Consider the following 23,101-nt stretch of genomic DNA (forward strand, 5'->3'; position numbering starts at 1 on the left):
ACAGATGTTGTTTGATTCCAATATAAATTTGCAATTATTCGAACATCTCTGCCGTCCAAGCCAATGTCTTTTAGAGCTTCGATCAATATAGAGTGGTGCTAAACACGATCAAATGCCTTTTTAAAGTCAATATAACAACAGTATATGTCTACAGATATATCTCGACATCTTTGAGCAAGTACGTTTATTCCAAACATTGCCTCTCTCGTTCCAAACCCGTTACGGAAACCAAACTGTGTGTCATCCAGGTATTCCTCGCATTTATTGTAGATACGACCAACGACCATGTATTACCTTCAGACAAATTTTCAATAAATGGTTTAACAAACTAATGGTTCTATAATCAGCACAGGTTTTTGCTGTTGTCTTCTTAGGTAGAGCTATAAACAGTGAATTAGACCAGCCATTAGGTAGTTGTCCGCTGGCATAAATGGTATTGAAAAACGAAGTTATAGCCTCTAAAACATTGCTATCATTTATAAGCTTGTATATTGCAGTTGGAATTTCATCAGGACCAGTCGCTATGCCATCTTTTGATGATTGTATGGCTTTTATTACCTCAGAGCGTGTTATTAGGGGTCCGTCGCAGTTAGTAATATCGGGAGGTGACCTCCTATAGGTTTGTAACGTAATTTTCGAATAGGTTCGTAACGTAATTTTCCCATTCTTTAAGTTTGTCCTCTACTTCAAATATTACTTTACCATGTTCATCCTGTAGCAATGCAGTTTTTTTCTTATTGAAGATACCAGCCGCTTCTTTTACTTTTTATACATGATAAACGTGTCGTATCTGTTTTCAAGTTCTTCAATGTCATGACACTGTTTGGCTAGATGTTGACTCTTTGCTTCTCGTATTTTCAGTCGAATTTCTTTTTGTATGCTGTTATAAAGTGTTTCGTTGTTTTTCGCTAGTCGCCGTTGTTTCACCAAATCCAATATGTCTTCTGTCATCCAAGCCTGCTTTTTTAGCTTTGACTTGCCTTGTAAATTTCTCACACAGATTACTTTTACTGTTGTTACGATTTTATTTAATCCCTCATCGACATTCTCACCGATATTTTCCCAAATAAAATTTTCGTTCAGTTGTCATTGAACTGATTTCTTAACTTTCTCGTCTTGTAATTGGACTGTATCAATATTTTTGCGAGACTTCCTTTTGATCACCTGTTTTAATTTTAATTGGGTTACAGCTACTATGGGATTGTGATCAGACCCAATGTCAGCACCTGGATAAGTTTTAACTGATTTGATGAAGTTTCTAAGTCGATTTTTTATTAAAATGTTACCATATTATGTTACAACCATACGTTATTGTTACATAAGATCGAACAGTTAGGTTTCTCTGATCATCTGCTTAGTTGGATTCGAAATTATCTATTAGATAGAAGGCAGATAGTTCGTATTAAGGATTATTTCTTTAATGAAATTATAGTTAAATCGGGGGTACCTCAAGGCTCCCACTTAGGACCTATCCTTTTTAATTTATTTATAAATTACATAAATAAAAGTTTCAATTTCTTCTATTTGCTGATGACCTTAAATTATTTCACATAACTACCTCTGATTTAGATCACTACAATTTGCAATCAGATCTTAATGGTCTTGTGGAATGGTGCTCACTTAATGGTATAGACTTAAATGCAAACAAATTTATAGCCAAACAAAGTTATAGCCATGCTATAACTTTTACTCGACTAAGAAACTTTGAGAATAATTCTTACTATATACGGAACACTAGGTTACAATTAGTTGACTCAGTTATATATCTGGGTGTTATTCTTGATACTAACTTGAATTTCAACCTACACATTAATAGCATGGTTTCTAAGTCATTAAAGATGCTTGGCTTTGTTAAAAGATGTAGCTATGATACAGAAGTAAAAAACTTCATTTGTACTTCATGTAGCTATGACTTTATGACTGTTCGTTCTTTAAAACTTCTTTATTGTTCTTTGGTTAGACCACATTTAGATTGTGCATCATGTGTTTGGCAACCTCAATATAATTGTCACATTAATAAAATCGAACAAGTTTAGCGTAAATTCTTACGTTATTATGCTTATAAGATGCATCTCACTGGTCAAAGTTATGAGTTTCTACTGCAAATTATTCGACTTGACTCATTACAGAGTCGTCGTCAACATAAAGATCTTTGCTTCTTATATAACTTAATTCATGGTCATAAATTCTGTATCTCACTCTTAAATAAAATTGGTCTACGTGTACCTTCAAGAACCATCCGTTCTGTGATCACCTTCCACAAAGTCATTAACCGTACAAACTATGGTTCAAGTTCCTATCTTTGTAAAACTATTAAATTGGCAAACACATTGTCTCAGCATATTGATTTCTTTATGAACGACATTACTGCGATTTCCACAGAATTACATTTATATTTAACTTAATATTCTAATTTCAAGACTGATTTGTCAATTACTGTTATTGTCTTTGTTCTAAGATAAGTTGTATTATTTGTCAATTGCAAAATGTTTTAGATATTTAGATTTTATTACTTATATTATAGAATTACCTCTCAATTGTTAAGAGCAAGTAATTTTATTTTTTTTTTATTATTGTTTGTTATGTATCTACCAATTTTGTACCTACTAGATCTTATTTTGAATTGTTTTTCTAATTTGTGTGACATTTTAATTGTATCATGTACTAATGGACCTCGGTCCGTCAATAAATAATAAATAAATAAAAAGATTAAGTCGATTTGGTTCCTAATAATTTTGTCCTCTGATTCTGCATTTGACTTCCAGGTGTAGAGTCTTTTTTTTTTGGCTTGGACTATAGTCATTCAGCGAGTAGGTGTAGAGTCTTCTCGGTGGTAGTTCAAGGTGAAATTCGGTGGTCCCCGAATCGAATTAAATCTAAAGCTGTCTAGATAAGCGGGCAGGCAAAAAATGTGTATTGTAGATTCTCCCATTGCCCGCTATTTTTCGGCCTGTATGCTTTATAAATTTGTAAAAATCTCAGGCAATAGATAGTCGTTTCTCTTTCTCTCAAATATTTGTTGAATAATTTTTGTACTACAACTTAAATAATACTTATATTACGCTTTTTTGTTTTTCCAGGACTCTAACTTCTCAACATATCAGCGGATGTGGGCATTCATGGAGTCCCAGCGACCGCCCGTTTTCACGTCCAGTAACCAAGAAGGTGTCGAGGCGGTGATAAAAGGCAAAGGTAGCTACGCATTTCTGATGGAATCCACATCGATAGAATATGTGATAGAAAGGAACTGCGAGTTAACGCAAGTCGGTGGAATGTTGGATTCCAAGGGTTACGGGATTGCTACACCACCAAGTAAGTGCCTTAATTAAGATCGACGAAGTTCATTATAAGGAAATTGTGACGGAATGTTGATGTTTACGGTTAAACTGTTGAATATATCATATAGATATATTTTAGCTATTAAAATAAAAAAACTCGTAAAACAAATAATTATAGTTATTAAGGTACCAAGGGTATGATAAGGATAATAACGCTTGAGGTCAATGGTGTATATACCGAGAGCCTTTGGCCCGAGGAATATACGTTGACCGAAAGCGTTATTATCTATAATACTTGTGGTGCCTTCAACGTTTAATGTCCGACTAAATTATTCTTTATATGCAAAAAATTTAGATGAATTTTGAATTAATTAGTTTTTAAATAAGTACATTTACTAGCAATAGTCGTAACGTAATTGTGGTAACCATAGTTTTACGTAGGTTGTTATTTGTCAACTTAACAGTATTTAACTAGTTATTTAAATTTAATACCCTAGGACGTTATTTTTCAAAATAACGCCCTAGGGCATTACATCATACTTAACTGACTTCGAAATCATGTCATTATTTTCAAATAATATACCAGTCGGACTTTAAAATTATAACAACATAACCAAATTATAATAACATAAAACAATTATACCTCTATAATATTATTATATTATAGAGGTATAAATCTACTGAACACCTCACTTAAGCTAACCACAAAAGTCCTCACCAACAAAATCAATAAATTAACAACTTTATCAGATGAGCAACAAGGATTCAGATCCGGAAGATCCTACGTAGACGCCGTATTTGTACTAAGACAAATCACAGAAAGGGCCATCGAGTACAATAAACCAGCACCAGCATACTACGTCTTTACCACCAAATATATGTTTATATCTGTGGTATACCTCGTAGTTGTTCCTCCTCTTCCAAATACCATTTTCACAGATGCCACCAAATATGCGTCTCAGGATTCTTCGTTCAAATATAAGCAGAAGGTTTTCATCTGCCTTGGAGATGGTCGATGTCTCCGATCCATATGTCAACACTGGTTGTATAAGGGTTTTGTATATGGATATTTTTGATTTTTGGCTTAGTTTCTGCTTGTCATATGTCTACTCAGTCCAAAATAGCATTTGTTCGCTCGGATTATCCTTCGCTTGATTTCTTCCGTCATGACGTTCTCCTTGGTAATCAGGGAGCCTAAGTATGTGAATAACATTAAACAAGCATACCTCTGTTTTATAGAACTGGCAAAGGTTTTCCATCGTATCCAAGTCGAAGACGTCTTATAACTACTGTATTGAAGAAATATACCAATAAATATTATACAAACCATCGAAAACATTTACTTCCATAATCAACTACAGGCAAAGGTAAATGGAAAACTAACACAGTTTATACCAGTACAATGCGGAGTCAGACAAAGTGACTCGTTAAGCCTACTGCTCTTCAATATAATAATGGACGAAATAATAGAAGCAGTACGTAAAGGTCATGGTTACAAAATGGGAACAATGAAATTCAAATATTATGTTATGCAAACGAAGCGAAGATCCATTAATCGCCGAGACAGAAGACGATCTAAAAAGATTAACACACATCTTCAATACAATAGCCAAGAAATACAATATGATAATATCAGCAGAAAAAACCAAATGAATGACAACATTTCAATACCCACTAGGATGTAAAATAGAAATTGATGGGAAAATAATAAGGCAGGAAGCAAGGTTTAGATATCTGGAAATAGATATAACTAGTTACGGAGATATTGAAGAAGAAGTACGACAACAAAGCTTAAAAGCAAATAAAGCGACGGGATCTCTTAATGACACATTCTAGAAAAACAAATACCTGAGAAAATACATAAAAGCAAGAATCTGTAAAACAGAAATTAGACCTATATTGACATACACGGCGGAAACAAGACCTGACACATCTAAAACGAGACGACTACTAGAAACAACAGAGATGAAAATATTTCCACGAATATTAGGGAAAAGTCTGTTGGATAGGGACAGCAGCGAAAACATAAGAAGACCAATGTAGAAGACATAAATGGATGGGTGACAAAACGAAAATAGGAGTAGAATGAACACATTAGTAGAATGGCAGATGATAAGATAGTACGAATAGCACGAGATAAGTCACCAAATGGACGAAAAAGTATTGGCAGACCAAGAAAAGATGGTGCGATAATTTAAACAATTTAGGAGTCTAATATTGACGAGAAAACAGGCTAACCTACATGCAAGAAGGAAGAAAAGAAGAAGACAATTATCGCATTAATTTAATTTTTAAGAACATTGAAAGATAAATATTACTTATAAATATTTTAAACAAAGCAGGAACAGGAGCAGAACCCATAGGTATGTTAAGGTTATGTTGCTTTCAAAGATAAACCAGATTCTGACAGGTTCTTTCTTCAATACATGTTAACATGTTATTCTAGGGTTACCTATCCTCTTTTGATGTATTATTAACTGGTTATTACGTTTGAGACAATTTTCTTAATTCATAAATAATTCTGGAGTAATTTGTTTATTGATTCTTTTTTTGTCCAAGTTTCTACAATGCTGTATTTCAGAAGACTGATGTCAGATTTTGGAATTTTACCACCCTCGCGCGTCGGGTATGTCTCGTCTACAAGCTGTTTCAGCTGTAAAATGAACTTTCTCGTTGCCAACATGAGATTGGCAACATTGACAACATTGGCAATATTGGCAATAAGTCAACGTCCACTTCTTCGTCCATGTTTTGTATCGACATAAGATTTCTTTTTATTCTGATTGAATATAGAATAATAATTTAGATACATTTTTTCTGAGGTTTCAACTCAGTGGCGGCTCGTGACCTCAGTATGCGGTTAGGCGACACATATACCTTTATATATACTCTATACTCTACATATTATATACTCGTATACATATATACACAGTGTGTCGCATTTAAGATGAAAACAGCCCTATATTGCGGCTATCAAAATAAATACAGATTTAAAATTTTGCAGTCATGCAAGTGTGATGGTTCATATTTTTTAAGATAGTCATAGTCAACTCAAATTTAAATTTTAAACAAATCTACTGCGAATCTACAAACAGGGCGAATTTTCGATATTTTGCTTTGCGTGTGAGATATCGGAAAAAGTTATTTGGAAAAGTTGTTCCAAATATTATTCTAACCCCACGTACCAAATTTCATGACAAAATTCGCACTTTTAGTTTTTTCAGTATTTGTAGTCAGGATCCTAAAACATACAATTGGCTATCCCGAGATGTAGCTCGGGACAACCATTGACGAAGGCGCCAAAAAATGTAGCCTAACCCAGCCCCAAAAAGTTCCCAGAAATTCTCGTCCACTACGGCTAGACAAGCCACAGTTACAGCGCTGTGCTTAGCGTAAAGAATGAGAGACGCATATAATTCTGTTCTGTTCTTTAGGCGGATTTGAAAAGAGCCTGACTATAGCACTGTAGGGTAGTGCCATAATAGAAGTGAGTAGCACTACGACGAGGAGCGTACAATAATTACAACTTCGAAGAGAAATTAAAAAGTAACTTTTTGTTTTAGATACTTACGTATTGTGTCAAAATTTATAAATTACAATGTTGAAATAAGTAATTTATATTAATAAATAGTTTATTTATTATTTTGTATTGTACATTTGAAGCGGTTAGGCGGCGCCTACCTTGCCTACCCCCACGGGCCGCCCCTGTTTCAACTGAACTCACAGTTGCCGATGCCAAAAAAAGTCGTGAAGAAAGGAACGGATAGAGGTCAATATAATAAGAATGATGTAAAAAAATTTATAACTTATTTCTTTTCTTAAGCTTGAACTAAATGTGTGCATCGGATGTTGTCAGATCAGTGAGCTGGGCACTTAAAGGTGAGGTAGGGCTAGAGCACTAGCTGTATGGCTCGTTATGACAACCTGTTGTAACCATTGTCTGTGCATCTGCAGACTTGTTGCGCGACGACAATTCTTGAATTCTTCCATACTGATAAAACATTATTGCACAAAAATGTACCTCATAATTTTTATAATTTGCAGATTCTCCATTTAGAACTCCAATCAGTGGTGCTATTTTAAAACTTCAAGAAGAAGGAAAACTTCACATATTAAAGACCCGATGGTGGAAAGAGAAGAGAGGAGGTGGAAAATGTCGAGTAAGTTGGTTCCTAATTGTAATAATTTTTTGGTATTATAGTACATTCTATCACGATTTTTGCTCTAAATTTTAAAGAACCGCTTGGATTAACATGAAATTTAGCATACGTATAGCTTACATGTCAAAGAAAAAAAGTGATATTGTGCCGATGTGTGCTTTTGCCCTGGGGGTGACTTTCACCCCCTCTTGTGGGTGAAAAAATATATGTCCAAAATAAGACCGGAAATGGGTAAACTGACTAATTTTAAGTAACTTTTGTTCTATATAGCTTTTCCGCCAAGTCAACACTTTTCGAGTTATTTGCAGGTTAATATGTTCATTTTTCAACAAATAACCACATTTTTAGACGGTTTTTCGCAAATAACTCAAAAAGTAAGTATTTTGTAGAAAAACACGTTCTTAGCAAAAATATAGCCTATAAAAAAGTAAAAAAAATGGGGTACGCGCTAGGTCTCTGGATCTCGTAGAACCAGAGTATAGCCAATGACAAATAGATTAATATTCACCAAATTTCAAATGGAATATTTCGACGTGAAATATCCAAAAAATTAAGCACTTTTTGGGGAAAACCCATTATAACTTTTTTATATTGTTTAAAAAAGCTTTATTTCTATTTTTGTAAAAAGTTTCTAGCATTAAATTTAAGCAAGTTACGCCCAAAATAAGGTTGGTCCCTTTTGTTTTGGCAAAAAAAAAATCGGGAAGACCACCCCCTAATTAGAAACTTAAATAAAATTAATCGTTAACGTTCCACAAATTATTTTACTTATGTTGTGTTTATATGATCATTTAAGTTTCATCGATTCAAAGTGCTTATTTTAAAAACAATTTGGTTTCAAAGAAAAATTTTTAAAAATTTTAATTTTGAAAATATGCTTTTTTTCAAAATAACTTAAAAATAGTTAGAGATACCAAAAATCTCGAAAAACAAAAAAAGTCAGCATTGCTTTTTTGAATCTCATGTATTTTTTTGTTTTTCTATTAGACAAAAATTTATTAAGATTTGGTGTTTCTAAATTTGCATACATTCGTGATCAGTGACTCGTTCAACCCCTTTTAACTACAGTCCTTTCAATAATAAGGACTTTGAACCAATGAAACTTACAGATCATAATATAAACAATTTTAGACAATTATAAACAATACATACAAAAGTAAAGAAACTTGTGAAGTCGTAACGATTAAGTTCATTTGAGATACTAATTATGGGGTGATTTTCTCGATTTTTTTACCATAACAAAAAGTGACTAACTTTATTTTGTGCGTAACTTGTTTACTTTTGATGCTAGAAATTTTTTTTATAAAACAAAAATGAAGCTTTTTTAAACACTTTAAATAAGTTAAAATGAGCTTTCCCCGAAATGTGCTTCATTTCTGGTTATTTCACGTTAAAGTATTCCATTTGGAATTTGACGAATATGAACCTATTTTTCATTAGCTATAACTCTGCTTCTACTAGGTATAGAGACGTGATATATATACAGCATTTTTTAAAATTTTTTACAGGCTCTATTTTTGCTAAAAAATTTTTTTCGACAAAATACTTACTATTTGAGTTATTTGCGAAAAACTGTCTAAAAGCGTGGTTATTTTGTTGAAAAAATGAACATATTCACTGCCAAATAACTCGAAAAGTATTGACTTGAGTGAAAAAACTCTATAGAACAAAAGTTACTTAAAATTAGCCAGTTTATCCATTTCCTGACTTAGTTTGAACGAATATTTTTTCACCCCCAACAGGGGGTGAAAACCACCCCCAGGGCAAAAGCACATATCGGCCCAATATCACTTTTTTTCTTTGACTTGTTAGCTATGTCTATGCCAAATTTCATGTCAATCCAAGCGGTTCTTTAAAATTTAGAGGTTTTGCAATATTTTACCGTTAAAGAACGGACTATTATACTGGGTGGTGAATCGTAAAACGGGCCATAGGAAACTCAATGTAAAATTCTAAACTGTTGAATTCCTTCTTCCCTAATTATTTTACATCAAAACTCATGAGAGAATATTTGTAGAGCATTGAAATATGTATTAAAATCAAAAGTTAAAATTGTTCTACGATTTAAACGCATTCCAAAATTTTGAAAAATAGAATACATTTGCCGCAGTAGGTATGTGTGTAAAAGTTAGGCCACACGTTACTATTTAACTGACAGTGTTCACACCATTGACTGAATAAAAAATATTTTATTATTAATACTTTCTCCGCAACTGAGGGTATCTTATCACTGTATTGTTTTTAAACAATAAATATTGACAGTTCAAAAATGTCAAAAGATTAACTTCATTGTGACACATTATTGCACTGTGTGTGGCCTAATTTTGGGCTGAAAAACCGAAAAATGTATTATAATTTTACAAAATTTTGGAATATGTTTAATTCGTAGAACAATTTTAACAGTTGTTTTCAATACAGATTTCAATCCTCTACAAATAGTCTCTAATGTCTTTTGATGTAAAATATTTGGGGAAGCAGGAATTCAACAGTTTAGTATTTTACATTGAGTTTCATATGGCTAGTTTTCCAATTCACCAAACGGTACATAAAATTAGAGATTTAACAACTATGTGCCCAATAAATTTATTGTAATAGAAGTTGTAATAACTGAATATTTATAGTGTATTAAAAATAATATATCAGATTGTAGATTTTGGCTGTGGAACAGAATGAAGATGTAAAAGATTTTCCCAAAGCTCTGGATTTCGGGCAACTAATTATTTTAAATTAATTTAACATAAATAATTAATCCAAAAATAGACAAAAGAAATACATTATGTACACTTATAATAAAATATAGCACATGGCAAAGTGCGAAATCTTTTCTTGTAATTACCGCCGTTAAAACAACTTTTTTGAGGGTGTAGTAGAATTATTTATAAATACTTTTTTGTGTTTTAATATTTTTACATCGTTTTCTTCACTCTATCAAGAATCATAGTAAAAGCCTCAAATGTTTTTGAGTGTCAAAAATGTGCATATTGTTAAAACGGTTAAAGTATATCTATAGTCAATGGGTTCAATGATAGATTCAGTCAATGCATTTTAAGGGCAGTGATTAGTATAGGTGTATATACAAATTGAACCTCTAATCATTTTTACCACTAGGAATCCTGCGAGCTTCTAGTAGTAGTACTAATAGCTTCTAGTAGAGCTTGGCTACAGTATTTAAGACTAAATAAACTAATTCTATGTCCACAGAAGATCTATATTTTTTTGAACAAGCTAAAAACAAAACAAAATAATAAAAAAAGCACGAAACACAAACAAAATAGAGAAGAATTCTGGAACAGGTCAAGACACAAAAAGGGTTGTCGAGCAATTGACGATGATGAAAAAACTTAAAAATATCAATTATCAGTGTACTTATACAGGGTGCGCCAAACCTCTGGTCTTCTTTGATTACGGCTAAACTATGAGATATACAAAAAAATGTTTATAACAAAACTAATGTGTATCAAAGAGTTCTATAATTTAAAATTATTTTCAATTATACAGGGTGAGTCAGAATGACGGTATGAACCAAAGTTGTATTTTTTTAAATGGAACACCCTGTATATTAAATCATTTTTGAATATATTATTTAAAAATATGAAAAATTTGTATAAGGTCTTATAGGCCTAAAGTTAATAATTTTCGAAATATTTACATTTTTATTGAGAAAAATGGTAATATTTATAGGGTTGTGGATTATGTTTCCAAGGAAATAAAAATTTAGGTGATAGGTCAAAGTTTTTAAAATATAGTGTTATTTTTAAATAATTTAATATTTTTCACTTTTAGCCATAAAATATACAGTGTGATCACTATTTGCAAATACAAAATTTTCTCATTTTTTTTAATGAGACACCCTATATATTAGTTTTGCGTTTGGTAGTAAATATTACAACCTTTCTTTTGGTATAAGGTTGTATGTACCTAGCATGTTTCGTTTTGTAGATATTTTAAAAAAACTATAGATTTTACGTTTTTGCGGATTTTTTATTTAAAAATTTTTTTGCAAAAAAAATAATTATAATCTGGTTTTAGAAACATACACTAAAATATAAAATATGAAAATAAAAACGTAATTAAAGAATAAAATAAATCGTATGCTAGTACAATTCAATTGAATTTAATAACTTTAAATTATTTTACAAAAAATATTTTACCATATTAATGAATACATAAATTAGTTACTAAATTAAATAAACAACCAAATTTTAAATCAATCGTAATAATTCTTCTACTGCAGCAACTTTCCTATACCAAATTAATTGTTAGTTATATTGTATTTACGAGTAAGATCAGTTAATAACTTTTTAATTTACCTACATCTTGAGAACGTATAAGTATGCTTGAAACAAATAAACGTTATGGAAGTATATTAAGAAGTAAATAGTATCCATGTACCTACTCGTGTCACAAAATCTGGTAATAATTTCTAATGGTTTCGCCCAAAACAAATGTCATATCCAAAAATGTTTCGGTTAAAAAATTAAAATTTAAAATAAAAAAAATTGTTACAAAAATTTCAACTACAAAAGTATTCCCAGTTTTTGTGACACCAGTAAATACTATTTATATTAATAAATAATTTGGATGATACATTTAACATTCATTTGTTTCAAAGCATACTTTATACTTAATAACTTTTATATTCTCAAGATGTATGTAAGTAAATTTAAAAGGTAAATTAAAAGTTTAACTAAATACAATTTAACTAACAATTAATTTGGTACAGGAAAGTTGCTGTAGTAGAAAAATTACTACGGTTGATTTAAAATTTGGCTGTTTATTTAATTTAGTAACTAATTTATGCATTCATTAATATGGTAAAATATTTTTTGTAAAATAATTTAAAGTTATTAAATTCAATTGAATTGTACTAGCATACGATTTATTTTAATCTTTAGTTACGTTTTTATCTTCATATTTTATATTTTAGTGTATGTTTCTAAAACCAGATTATAATTATTTTTTTTGCAAAAAAATTTTTAAATAAAAAATCCGCAAACACGTAAAATCTATAGTTTTTTTTTAAATATCTACAAAAAGAAACATGCTAGGTACATACAACCTTATACCAAAAGAAAGGCTGTAATATTTACTACAAAACGCAAAAGTAATATATAGGGTGTCCCATTTAAAAAAAAATGAGAAAATTTTGTATTTGCAAATAGTGATCACACTGTACATTTTATGGCTAAACGTAAAAAATATTAAATTATTTAAAAATAACACTATATTTTAAAAACTTTGACCTATCACCCAAATTTTTATTTCCTTGGAAACATAATCCACAACCCTATAAATATTACCATTTTTCTCAATAAAAATGTAAATATTTCGAAAATTATTAACTTTAGACCTATAAGACCTTATACAAATTTTTCATATTTTTAAATAATATATTCAAAAATGATTTAATATACAGGGTGTTCCATTTAAAAAATAAAACTTTGGTTCATACCGTCGTTCTGACTCACCCTGTATAATTGAAAATAATTTTAAATTATAGACCTCTTTGATACACATTAGTTTTGTTATAAACATTTTTTTGTATATCTCATAGTTTAGCCGTAATCAAAGAAGACCAGAGGTTTGGCGCACCCTGTATAAGCTTTATCCCTTCTATCCTGAGGTGTAGGGATCTGTTTCTGATTCTTTTATTCTTTTTTGTTCTTCGCAAATTTCTTCCATATCTTTCTGTTTTCTGTTAGTTTTTTGGCATTGTTCCATGTTGTTCCCCTCTTTTCCAAAATATCCTTTATTACTGCATTCCATTGTTTTCTTGGTCTACCACGTTTTTTCCTTTCTATATTTCTGCTTTCCCAGATTTTTTTAACAGGTACAATATCACTCATTCTTTGAAGGTGTCCCCACCAACCCAGCTGTCTTTCTTGTATATAAGTTTCTACTGGTTATATATCTAATTCTTCTCTTATTTTTATATTCTTAACTTTATCTCTTCTTGTCACTCCCATTAGTGTTCTTAGATATTTCATTTCTATTGCCTGCAATTTACTTTTATCCCTTTTTTCAATATCCACGATTCACATTTATATGTGAGTACAGGTCTATACACAGTTTTGTATACACTCATTTTCGTTTTTCTTGATATTTCTCGTCTATTTACAAATCCACTGTTTATTGCAAAATATAGTCTATTTGATTTTTGTATCCTATAATTTATATCTATTTCTTGTTTTCCGTTTTCTTCAAATATTACACCTACGTATTGATATTTATTGACTTGCTCTATTTCTACTCCATCTATTTGCACATTTATCCTTTTCCTATTTCTATCTATTACCATTGTCTTTGTCTTGCTCTTATTTAATTTCATACCGTATTTTATTAATACCTCATTCCATACTATCAAGCTTTCTCTTAGGTCTTTCTCGTTTCCTGCTGTAATAACCACATCATCCGCAAATGCACATTCTGTCATCCCTATTTGTTCTAATTTCCTATATCCTACGTATATTGGTTTAGTTCTTTGTTTCGTTTCTCTTATTATTTCATCCATAAATATTATGAATAGAAGCGGACTCAAACCCCCTCCCTGTCTATCTCCTACATTTGTAGCAAATTTGTCGGATATCATATTATATCTTATTACACAGTTATTTTTTTCTTTATATAAACTTTGTATTATCCTTATTAGTTTCTGATCTACATTTTTCCTTTTTAAACATTTCCAAATTGTTGCCCTCTTTACTTTATCAAATGCCTTTTCCATGTCCATAAAGGCTAAATATATGGGTTTCTCTGCCATCCGCTAATAACTTCTTATCACACTGCTAATAACAGTGTACTTATTTTAAATAAAATTGCATACAACCGCATGCTTATTTTTTGCTTTGTAATTATTACAAAATGCATCTAGAAATCCAACGGAGAAACTTCGCGATATTCGAAATTAAGTGACATGACCGAAATTTCAAACCAGAATATATATACCCTTCACTTGGTATGAAATATAACCCTCTCCAAATACTCAGCCTGTGACTTATGCGATAAGATGTTCATTTCATAAATTATTACAACTACTTTATAGTTAGGTGATACTTGAAAGTCGCGACGTGTCTCCCTATTAGTTATTTCTTGGGAAAATGTCAGTTCCTCTTATCTCCCAGGGTATATACAGCATCGCTTCGAGTTACCTCACTTTATTCCCTATTTAACTGGAGCCGAGTAAAATGGAAAATCGTGGATATTTCGCTGCCATCAAAACGGTTACGTGACCAATTTTCTTTTAAATAAGAGTGTAATGTTCAAGGACGTATCTTAATCGTATCTAATACGGCAACGAATTATATTATAATACATAGAAGTTCATAAATTCTTCCTTGTGTAATACAACTTTTCCATATACAACCGATCATAGATTCAACATTAAAAAATGTTATTAGAAAGACACAAAAAACGTGGAATTGGTATACTTCGGATTTGTTAATATGGAAAAAGCCTCTGACAAAGCGCCAAGAACCAAAATTTAACATTGCCAAGTAGTGTTGCCCAAAATCGGTCTTGGTCTTGAAGTCTTGGTCTTGTTGTTGCGTTTTCGCAAGACCAAGACCAAGACCAAGACCGCCTAATTTTAGCAAGACCAAGACCAAGACTTACCGTGCAAGACTTGAACAAGAACAAGACTAAGCCTGTGAGACTCTTGCGTCTTGCAGTTAGAACTGAGGGTCGTTTTAGGGAGTATATAAGTTCGGCTATATTCTTAGATACTCTATGAGAAACAAAAAAAAATTGTAACAAAAATTTTGAAAAATTGGACTTATGCGCATTACGAACAATACCATAAACATACATAGCGAATCGAAATATCCATTAAAAGAACACTCGACACATTTGACATGTACTCAGAGGTCATTATTATAATGTAAAAATAAAAATTTTTAGTCATACATTTTCTCAGCCGCCGACTTCTTTGCTCTGAAATTAATAATTGTCCTGGTTTTGAGAATTCGTCTTCTAATCATATTCATATAACACAACACACAACATTCCTGCGTTGCGACTCCTACAGTAATATTGAATATCGTATCCAAACTTTTTAAAAATATGTCACTTTAGCACTTATATAAATTTACATAAATAATTTTTTTCATTATTAGTTTTCTAGGAATCTAAACACCAGAAATCTTTATCAGTATACATTATTATAGTAAGGCTATTATGTATTGTTTTTGCTGACTGTGTCCTGTGTTCTGTGTTATGAGGTCACTCGGCTAAACAAAATTTGCCGAAACAGTGCGGCTATTATTTATAAGTATCATAACCAGACAAAAGTATAGAGATAATGCCGGATATCGTGTAGACATAATACCGAAATATTATTTTAACGATATAGGTACACTTCTCCAAGAAATTAACGTACCACCCATCTTTATTTATACGTCCATGGCACCACCTTAAAAACGGGTCATTTTTAATGTCTCAAATTTTCTAAACCTGTTGTTATTTAAATTTAAGTGATTTTTTTTAATATTTGGTCTTATTCTATTCTTTATAAATATCGCAGTACTAATAGATATTGTTGCTAGACAGGTCAATTATTGTCAGTGTATACCGGGTGTACCAATCAAACTGTGTTTTTTCTCACTCTGTGGAATATTCTACCATTATGCTAACTTGTTATTCTAGCATGGAATAATAGCATACTGAAATTAAAGCCCAACTTAAACCTCATATTTTCTTAACATTATGTTTTTTTATTCATTCACTTATATTGGATAATAAAAAAGTTAGGTACTTTTTTAACTAGCCATGTTTTTCATCAATACAGAATATTTTTAAATAAGTATGGCAAACTTTAATGGGTAATTCTGCACGAAAAACTAAGGACAGTTTACTTCATAAACGTTTACTTTATAAATGCTTTGTTTACCAAATAGGGAGGGGTTGAAATTTTTCTTACAAACTGACGATTTATTTATTGCTCTAAAATCGGTTGAGATATGCAAATAACATTTTGTGGGTTTTAAGAGGTAGTTTTAACTTTAGTTAGTTATAACATAGACAGCGATCACTTAGATCGTGGGTTCAAACCCCACCAGTTGTCAGTTGTTTAGATATTTATTAATTTGGCTAGTCTTTACTATGGCTATGATATTCAAGCTGAAAATGTACCTCTCTGTTACGTTGTTCTAAGATATGCGATAAGCTAATGGGCCACTGCGAGACTTGCAAGACTCTTGCTGCAAGACCCAGACCAAGACCAAGACCGGGAGCGCAATACCAAGACCAAGACCAAGACCAGGTGTACTGGCGCAAGACCAAGACCAAGACTGTCTAAGTCTCGTCTTGGTCTTGCATTTGGGCAACACTATTGCCAAGTGAAGCAAATAAATTATAAAAAGTGATAAACAGCAAGCACTGGACAAAGCAAACGCAGGCATAAAAATCAATGGAGAATTGACAAATAATATCCGATATCGTCCGACTTTTCGTCAAAAGAAACTGCTTTCTGGTAATCAGAACGGCAGTTAGAGTTGTCACCATAACGACGTCATTACTTTGCACTATTAATTTGTATATTTATTAGCAACTGCTATTCGGTAGAACGTCAGTAATGACGTCGTCCAGGCGACAACTGCAACTGCCGCCCTGCAGTTGCCGTCTGCCGCCTGTCGTCGATGCCTTTAGATTTAAAATATTGTTTATTATTTTATTTCAATTATTTTTAATTGTTTTATTACAGTAAACTTTGTATCCGAGTCTTTTTGTCTTTCTCGTTTTTACAAAATTATATGTTTGCAATTATTTTTGGTTGTATTTTTAGGACGAAACCACAAAAACCAGCAGCACCGCCAACGAGCTGGGCCTGGCAAACGTGGGCGGCGTCTTCGTAGTGCTCATGGGTGGCATGGGGGTTGCCTGTGTCATCGCTGTCTGCGAGTTCGTATGGAAGTCGCGGAAAGTAGCAGTAGAGGAACGGGTGAGCAGCATTCTGCACGACACGTAGCTATAAAAGATAAGAAACAATAAATACTAGGTTTTTATATGCATTTCATCGACTTTATTGATATATTGTACACTGGTATCCGTAGATGTACATTTGAATTGGTTATTGCAAAAAGATTAAGTCATTTGATGGTATCATAGAATACAATAGCAAGATTTAAAAATTAAATCTCTCTCTTCTCTATCTTCTCGCTCTCTCTCTCTTCTGTCCCTGTCTCTCCATCTCCCTCTCCTCTCACTGTCTCTCTAATGGCGCTAAAGTCCAAATGAAACCTTGACCTCCTCCAAACTGTGCCTCGAATCTTGCCGATCTCCATCTTCTCATGACTAGGAAATTTTGCGCGTCTACTGCCACTTAATCCTCCACCTTTTCCGTGGCCTTGCTTTTAGTCTTGTCTCTGAAATTTAACGAACTCTGAGATCGATGTCTTTTTGAACACTTGGTAGATATCATGGTTATACCTAGATCTTCATACTCCGTTTTCGTTAACAGATCCAAATATCTTCCTTAAGATGATAATGTGGACAGTTATATACCTAGTTTAATTTTTTTATGAAAACTGTGAAAGAGGACCAATGTTTTTTAAATGATAAATAATTTGCGCCTAAATACCTAAACGATTCTTCAAAATTTGAAAGATGTAGGTACCACGTTTCGACGGTATTTTTGTGTACCTCAAAATGACTTAAAAACATTTTAGCAATAATAAGTTCATTTGTAATATATTAGTATTCTCCTTGGACAAAGATCTATTGACCAATATATAAAATTTTACAATTTTCTGATTTACTTGTTTAACAAAATCATACATCAAACTTAAATAAATGCTAAAATTTATATAACCAAACAAATGACGAGATCCTCAGAATAATTAGGAAGAACTATATAAGAGCTAGTGACTACTATCAAATCTCGGAAGTGTACAATACTTCGTACACTTCGTGCGAAATGAATCCCGATATAAGCCATCCTTCAAGTCAATATATTTGAAAACCAAGGTCCAGGAAAAAGAACCTCAGAACCTGGATGATTGATAGCTACATCAAGAAGAAGATATAGACAAGATAAACAAACATTTATGATTTTTATTCTGCATCCAAAGTTGAACATAATTCCCAGCGAATCTTTTGACCTTGTCTGTCCATCGTGTAGGTGGTCTCCCTCTGCCTCATATGTCTGCTTGTGATCTCCATACTGTAATTTTTTGGGTCTACCGCTCGTCATTCATTCTTGTCAGCCGTAGTGATGTTGAAAAAGTAACTATTTGTTACAAAGTACTCGTTACTTACGAATACCGAAAGTAACGATTAATATACAGAGAGGCAAATCGTTACTTTGATTACTCTGATGACTTCGTTATTACTTCGTACCAATCGTATCAGAGCTAGTAACGACTATTGTATCTACTTTGATTACTCTGATTACTTCGTTACTTCAAACAAATCGTATTAGAGCGAGTAACGACTATTGTATCTACTTTGATTACTCTGATTACTTCGTTACTTCGTACCAATCGTATCAGAGCGAGTAACAACTATAGGGCTTTTCATTCACAGTTATTTGTTTCGAGCTTCTGTCATGTGTCGTATAATCCGTGTATATTAATATTATACACAGATTATACAACATATGACAGAAGCTCGAAACAAATGACAATCGATGAAAAGTCCTATTATATCTACTTTGATTACTTTGATTACTCTGATTAGTTCGTACAATCGTAACAGAGCGAGTAAAGACTATTGTATCTACTTTGATTACTTTGATTACTCTGATTACTTCGTACATCGTGAAGGTCGTTATTATATCGGAATACCTATAAAAAGTACCTACCTACTGAGAAATACGATTCTCGATATGATTACCGGTGCTCAAATGCAAAAGTAACAAAAGTAATCATAGTAATCAAATCATTTTTATCCCTTAATAAACAGATTGGTGAAGGTCGTTGTTATATCGGAATACCTATACAAACCTACCTACTGAGAAATACGATTCTCGATATGATTACCGGTACTCAAATACAAAAGTAATCATAGTAATCAAATCATTTTTATCCCTTAAACAGATCGGTGAAGGTCGTTGTTATATCGGAATACCTATACAAAATAGTTACCTACTGAGAAATACGATTCTAGATATGATTACCGGTACTCAAATACAAAAGTAACAAAAGTAATCATAGTAATCAAAGTAACGAATACTGTAAATGATTACTTTATACAAAATACCTACCTACTGAGAAATACGATTCTCGATATGATTACCGGTAGGTACTCAAATACAAGGCCAATACGGATAAAATAGTAAAGGCACAGAGAGCGATGGAAAGATCAATGCTCGGGGTGAGGCTCATAGACAAAATAACAAATACATGGATTAGAAGCAAAACCAAAGTAAAAGACGCAGGAGAACATGCTGTCAATTTAAAATGGAGCTTCGCAGGACACAATGCCCGACTGAAGGATAAAAGATGGAATCACGAAATACAACAATGGAGACCGTGGTTAGGAAGAAGAAGTAGAGGAAGGCCACAAATGAGATCGCCCGATGACATAAAGAAGTTTGGAGGACACAACTGGAAACAGGTGGCGCAAAATAGACAACACTGGATTGAATTGGGGGAGGTTTATATCCAAAGTTGGATTACTGAAGGCTGAAGAAGAAGAAGAAGAACTCAAATACAAAAGTAACAAAACGAATACTGTAAATGATTACTTTATACAAAATACCTACCTACTGAGAAATACGATTCTCAATATGATTACTGGTATTCAAATACAAAAGTAATCATAGTAATGAAAGTAACGAATACTGTAAATGATTACTTTATACAAAAGTAACGATTTGTAACGAATACTCGAAAGTAACTATAATCAACATCACTAGTCAGCCGAATCTCATTTCGGCCACGCTATAGTATCCGCTATGACATCTGTGACGCCTGTCCTTTTAATTTCCTTTTTTTTAACTATGTCTCTTTATTAGAATCAGTCTAAATAACGACCGTTCCATTCTTCAGTACCAATAATATAATAGACTACATAGAACAGAATTGTTGTAGTAACTGTGCTAATATAGTTGGGAAGTTTGCTACAAGAGTATTATTTTAAATTTCTTAATTGAAATTCTAAAGATGAAGCTGTATAGATAATAAAGAATATAGTCAACACATTCTTTTTATTCGCCACTTTTCAAGTACATATTTCATTTATTCTTCCAATATCTCTTTTATTCCATAATAGTAATAGTAGCTGAGGATCTAGGTATGGCAAGAGAGATGGTACAGGAACTCGTTGTGACTACAGAAAATGTAGGTTTAAATATAAACATCTCGAAAACAAAAATAATGACAAATCTGGTACCCAACCAGAACATCAGTATTGGTGGGAAAGAAATAGAACTCGTAGATAGATATAAATACCTGGGACATGAAATTACGATTGGCAGGGATAACCAGACTAATGAACTGAAGAGAAGAATCGGCTTTGGGTGGGCAGCATTTGAAAAACTGAGAGAAACCTTTAAAAGTGAGTTGCCCACATGCCTAAAGAGAAAGGTATTTGATCAATGCGTCCTCCCAGTCTTGACGTACGGATCAGAAACACTTACCTTAACTAAAGCCTCGGCTACCAAACTAAGAGTCACGCAGAGAAGAATGGAGCGGTCAATTAGGAATAACTCTGCGAGACAAAATCAGAAACGAAGAAATCAGGAGAAGAACAAAGGTGACTGACGTCATCGAAGGGAGATGGGCAGGACACATAGCGAGAATGACAGATGGGCGATGGACAAAGAGGTTATTAGAATGGAGGCCAAGAGAAGCGTCGGTCGACCGCCTACAATATGGACTGGCGACTTAAGAAAGCTAAATAAAAACTGGATGAGAGCGGCACAGGATAGATGGGGTTGGAAACTAGGGGAGGAGGCCTATGTTCAGCAGTGGACTTTTGAGGCTGGATGAAGATATCTTTTATTACTACAGAATAGATTAACCTGCTACGGACAGGTCAGAAGTGCAGACAAAAAACGTTGAATAATCAGAATAACAGATTGGAGCCCAATGGGAAGAAGGGAGATAGCCAGACCACGAAAATATTTCAGAGATGAAGGAAGTGGACGAAGCAATGAAAAGAAGAAATCTACAGGATGGGGACTGGCAAAACAGGAATAACTGGAGAGAACTGTTGAGTGAAGGAATACAGGGAAAACTGTGAAAATCCTTAGAATGTAATATACTACATGTTATACCGAATGATATACCAATTTTTTAATGGATCTTTGTCCAATCAAATTTTTAAGAGAAAGTTTAAATTCGTTTTTTTATATCGAAATTATTGACCATTTCATCTCACCTGAATATTAAGGGCTCAAACTTGGTAGACGTATTTAAAATCATTTAAAATGTACATAAATTTATAATTGATATGTAAAAATATATAACTTAGTACCCATAACATGTTTTAGAATAATAGCCATTTCTTTATGTTTTAAACCTACATATTAATTTTATCAAGATATATTTGGGATCGTCTTCGTGCTTGTATGGATGGTAATAAAATATTTCTAGAACTAATTTTTTTTTAATGTAATATTATGAAGTGAAACCAGTGATACACTTCATATTTTTGTTTTGTTTGATTATTATTTCTGCTTGTTTTTCTTATTTCTTTCTTTTTTAGTATTTTATATTTTTCTTAATAGTTGTGTTTACCTCCAAACATTCTATTGTCTGTATTTTTTATTGTTGAACAAGTGTTCTTCTTTCTTCCATTAATGTTCTTGTTTCTTGTGAGATCCATTGTTGTTTTTTCTTGCCCATTGGTTCTACTTAATCTCCCAGCTTTCAGTAAAGTTTGTGTGAAAATATCATTGATGTCGTCAGTTGTTATACTTCCCACTTCATTATTATCAGGCTTCATATTTAAAAATTTTTTCTTGTGTATTTTTTTTATTTTACATGCTTTTAAACTACATGCTACCCTGTAGTTTCGCTGTTATCATTTCCAACACTAATCATAATAAATAAGGACATTCATATAAAATTTATCAGTATCTTCCACATCTGTCTTAACGCTAGTTGTTTCTCCCTCATGCATGTCTCACACAATCTTTACATATTCACCGAAGGCCAAAGACTCCTTTCTTATTAACTAGAACTCATCATTTACTTTCCCAACATCAATGAATACCATATGAATGTTTGTTAATTTCTGTATTTTTCCTTCATCTGTCTTATATGTAATGAAAATTGCATTTGTTGTTGATCTGCCTTGCACAAAGCCAAACTGATTATCGGATATTTCGGTTTCTTCACGTATCCGTCTATCAATTACTCTCTCCCATATTTTCATGGTGTGATATGGCAGTTTTATGGCCTGTAGTGTGTACGTTGTTATATATAGATACCTTTTGTTTTTTGGATTGGTACAGATATGCGCTATTAAATAAACCTGTTAGTCAACTTGTTCATGTATTTCCTAATGATGTCCCCAGGACTATCATCTGGTTCAACTGCTTTTCCTTTCTTCATTTTTTGAAGTGCTTGAACCACTACCTCCTGGATTATTTTGGTAACCATTACTGTTACTGTCTTCCTTTGATAATTTAACTGATTTTCTGTAAAATTCTTAATTTAATAAGTTGTCAAAATTATTTTTCCATCCTTTTTGATATCCTTTTTATGAACTGATATTTAATTA

At 32.4% G+C, this 23,101-nt stretch overlaps 1 protein-coding gene across 2 annotated transcripts in view; it reads left to right on the forward strand.

The window, feature by feature from the left end:
• LOC114349529 (glutamate receptor ionotropic, kainate 2) overlaps positions 1-22,017 on the forward strand; it is a 599,640-nt gene extending 577,623 nt beyond the window's left edge. For both annotated transcript variants that reach the window (XM_050643108.1, XM_050643113.1), the window contains exons 15-17: positions 3,081-3,312; positions 7,323-7,438; positions 17,217-22,017. In XM_050643108.1, coding sequence (XP_050499065.1) covers positions 3,081-3,312; positions 7,323-7,438; positions 17,217-17,399 — 531 coding nt within the window. In that variant the 3' untranslated portion in view covers positions 17,400-22,017. The remainder of the gene's footprint in view (positions 1-3,080; positions 3,313-7,322; positions 7,439-17,216) is intronic.
• Positions 22,018-23,101: the final 1,084 nt, after the last annotated feature.

This window comes from Diabrotica virgifera, chromosome 1, assembly GCF_917563875.1.
Source record: "Diabrotica virgifera virgifera chromosome 1, PGI_DIABVI_V3a".
In the NCBI taxonomy this organism is placed as follows: Eukaryota; Metazoa; Arthropoda; class Insecta; order Coleoptera; family Chrysomelidae; genus Diabrotica; species Diabrotica virgifera.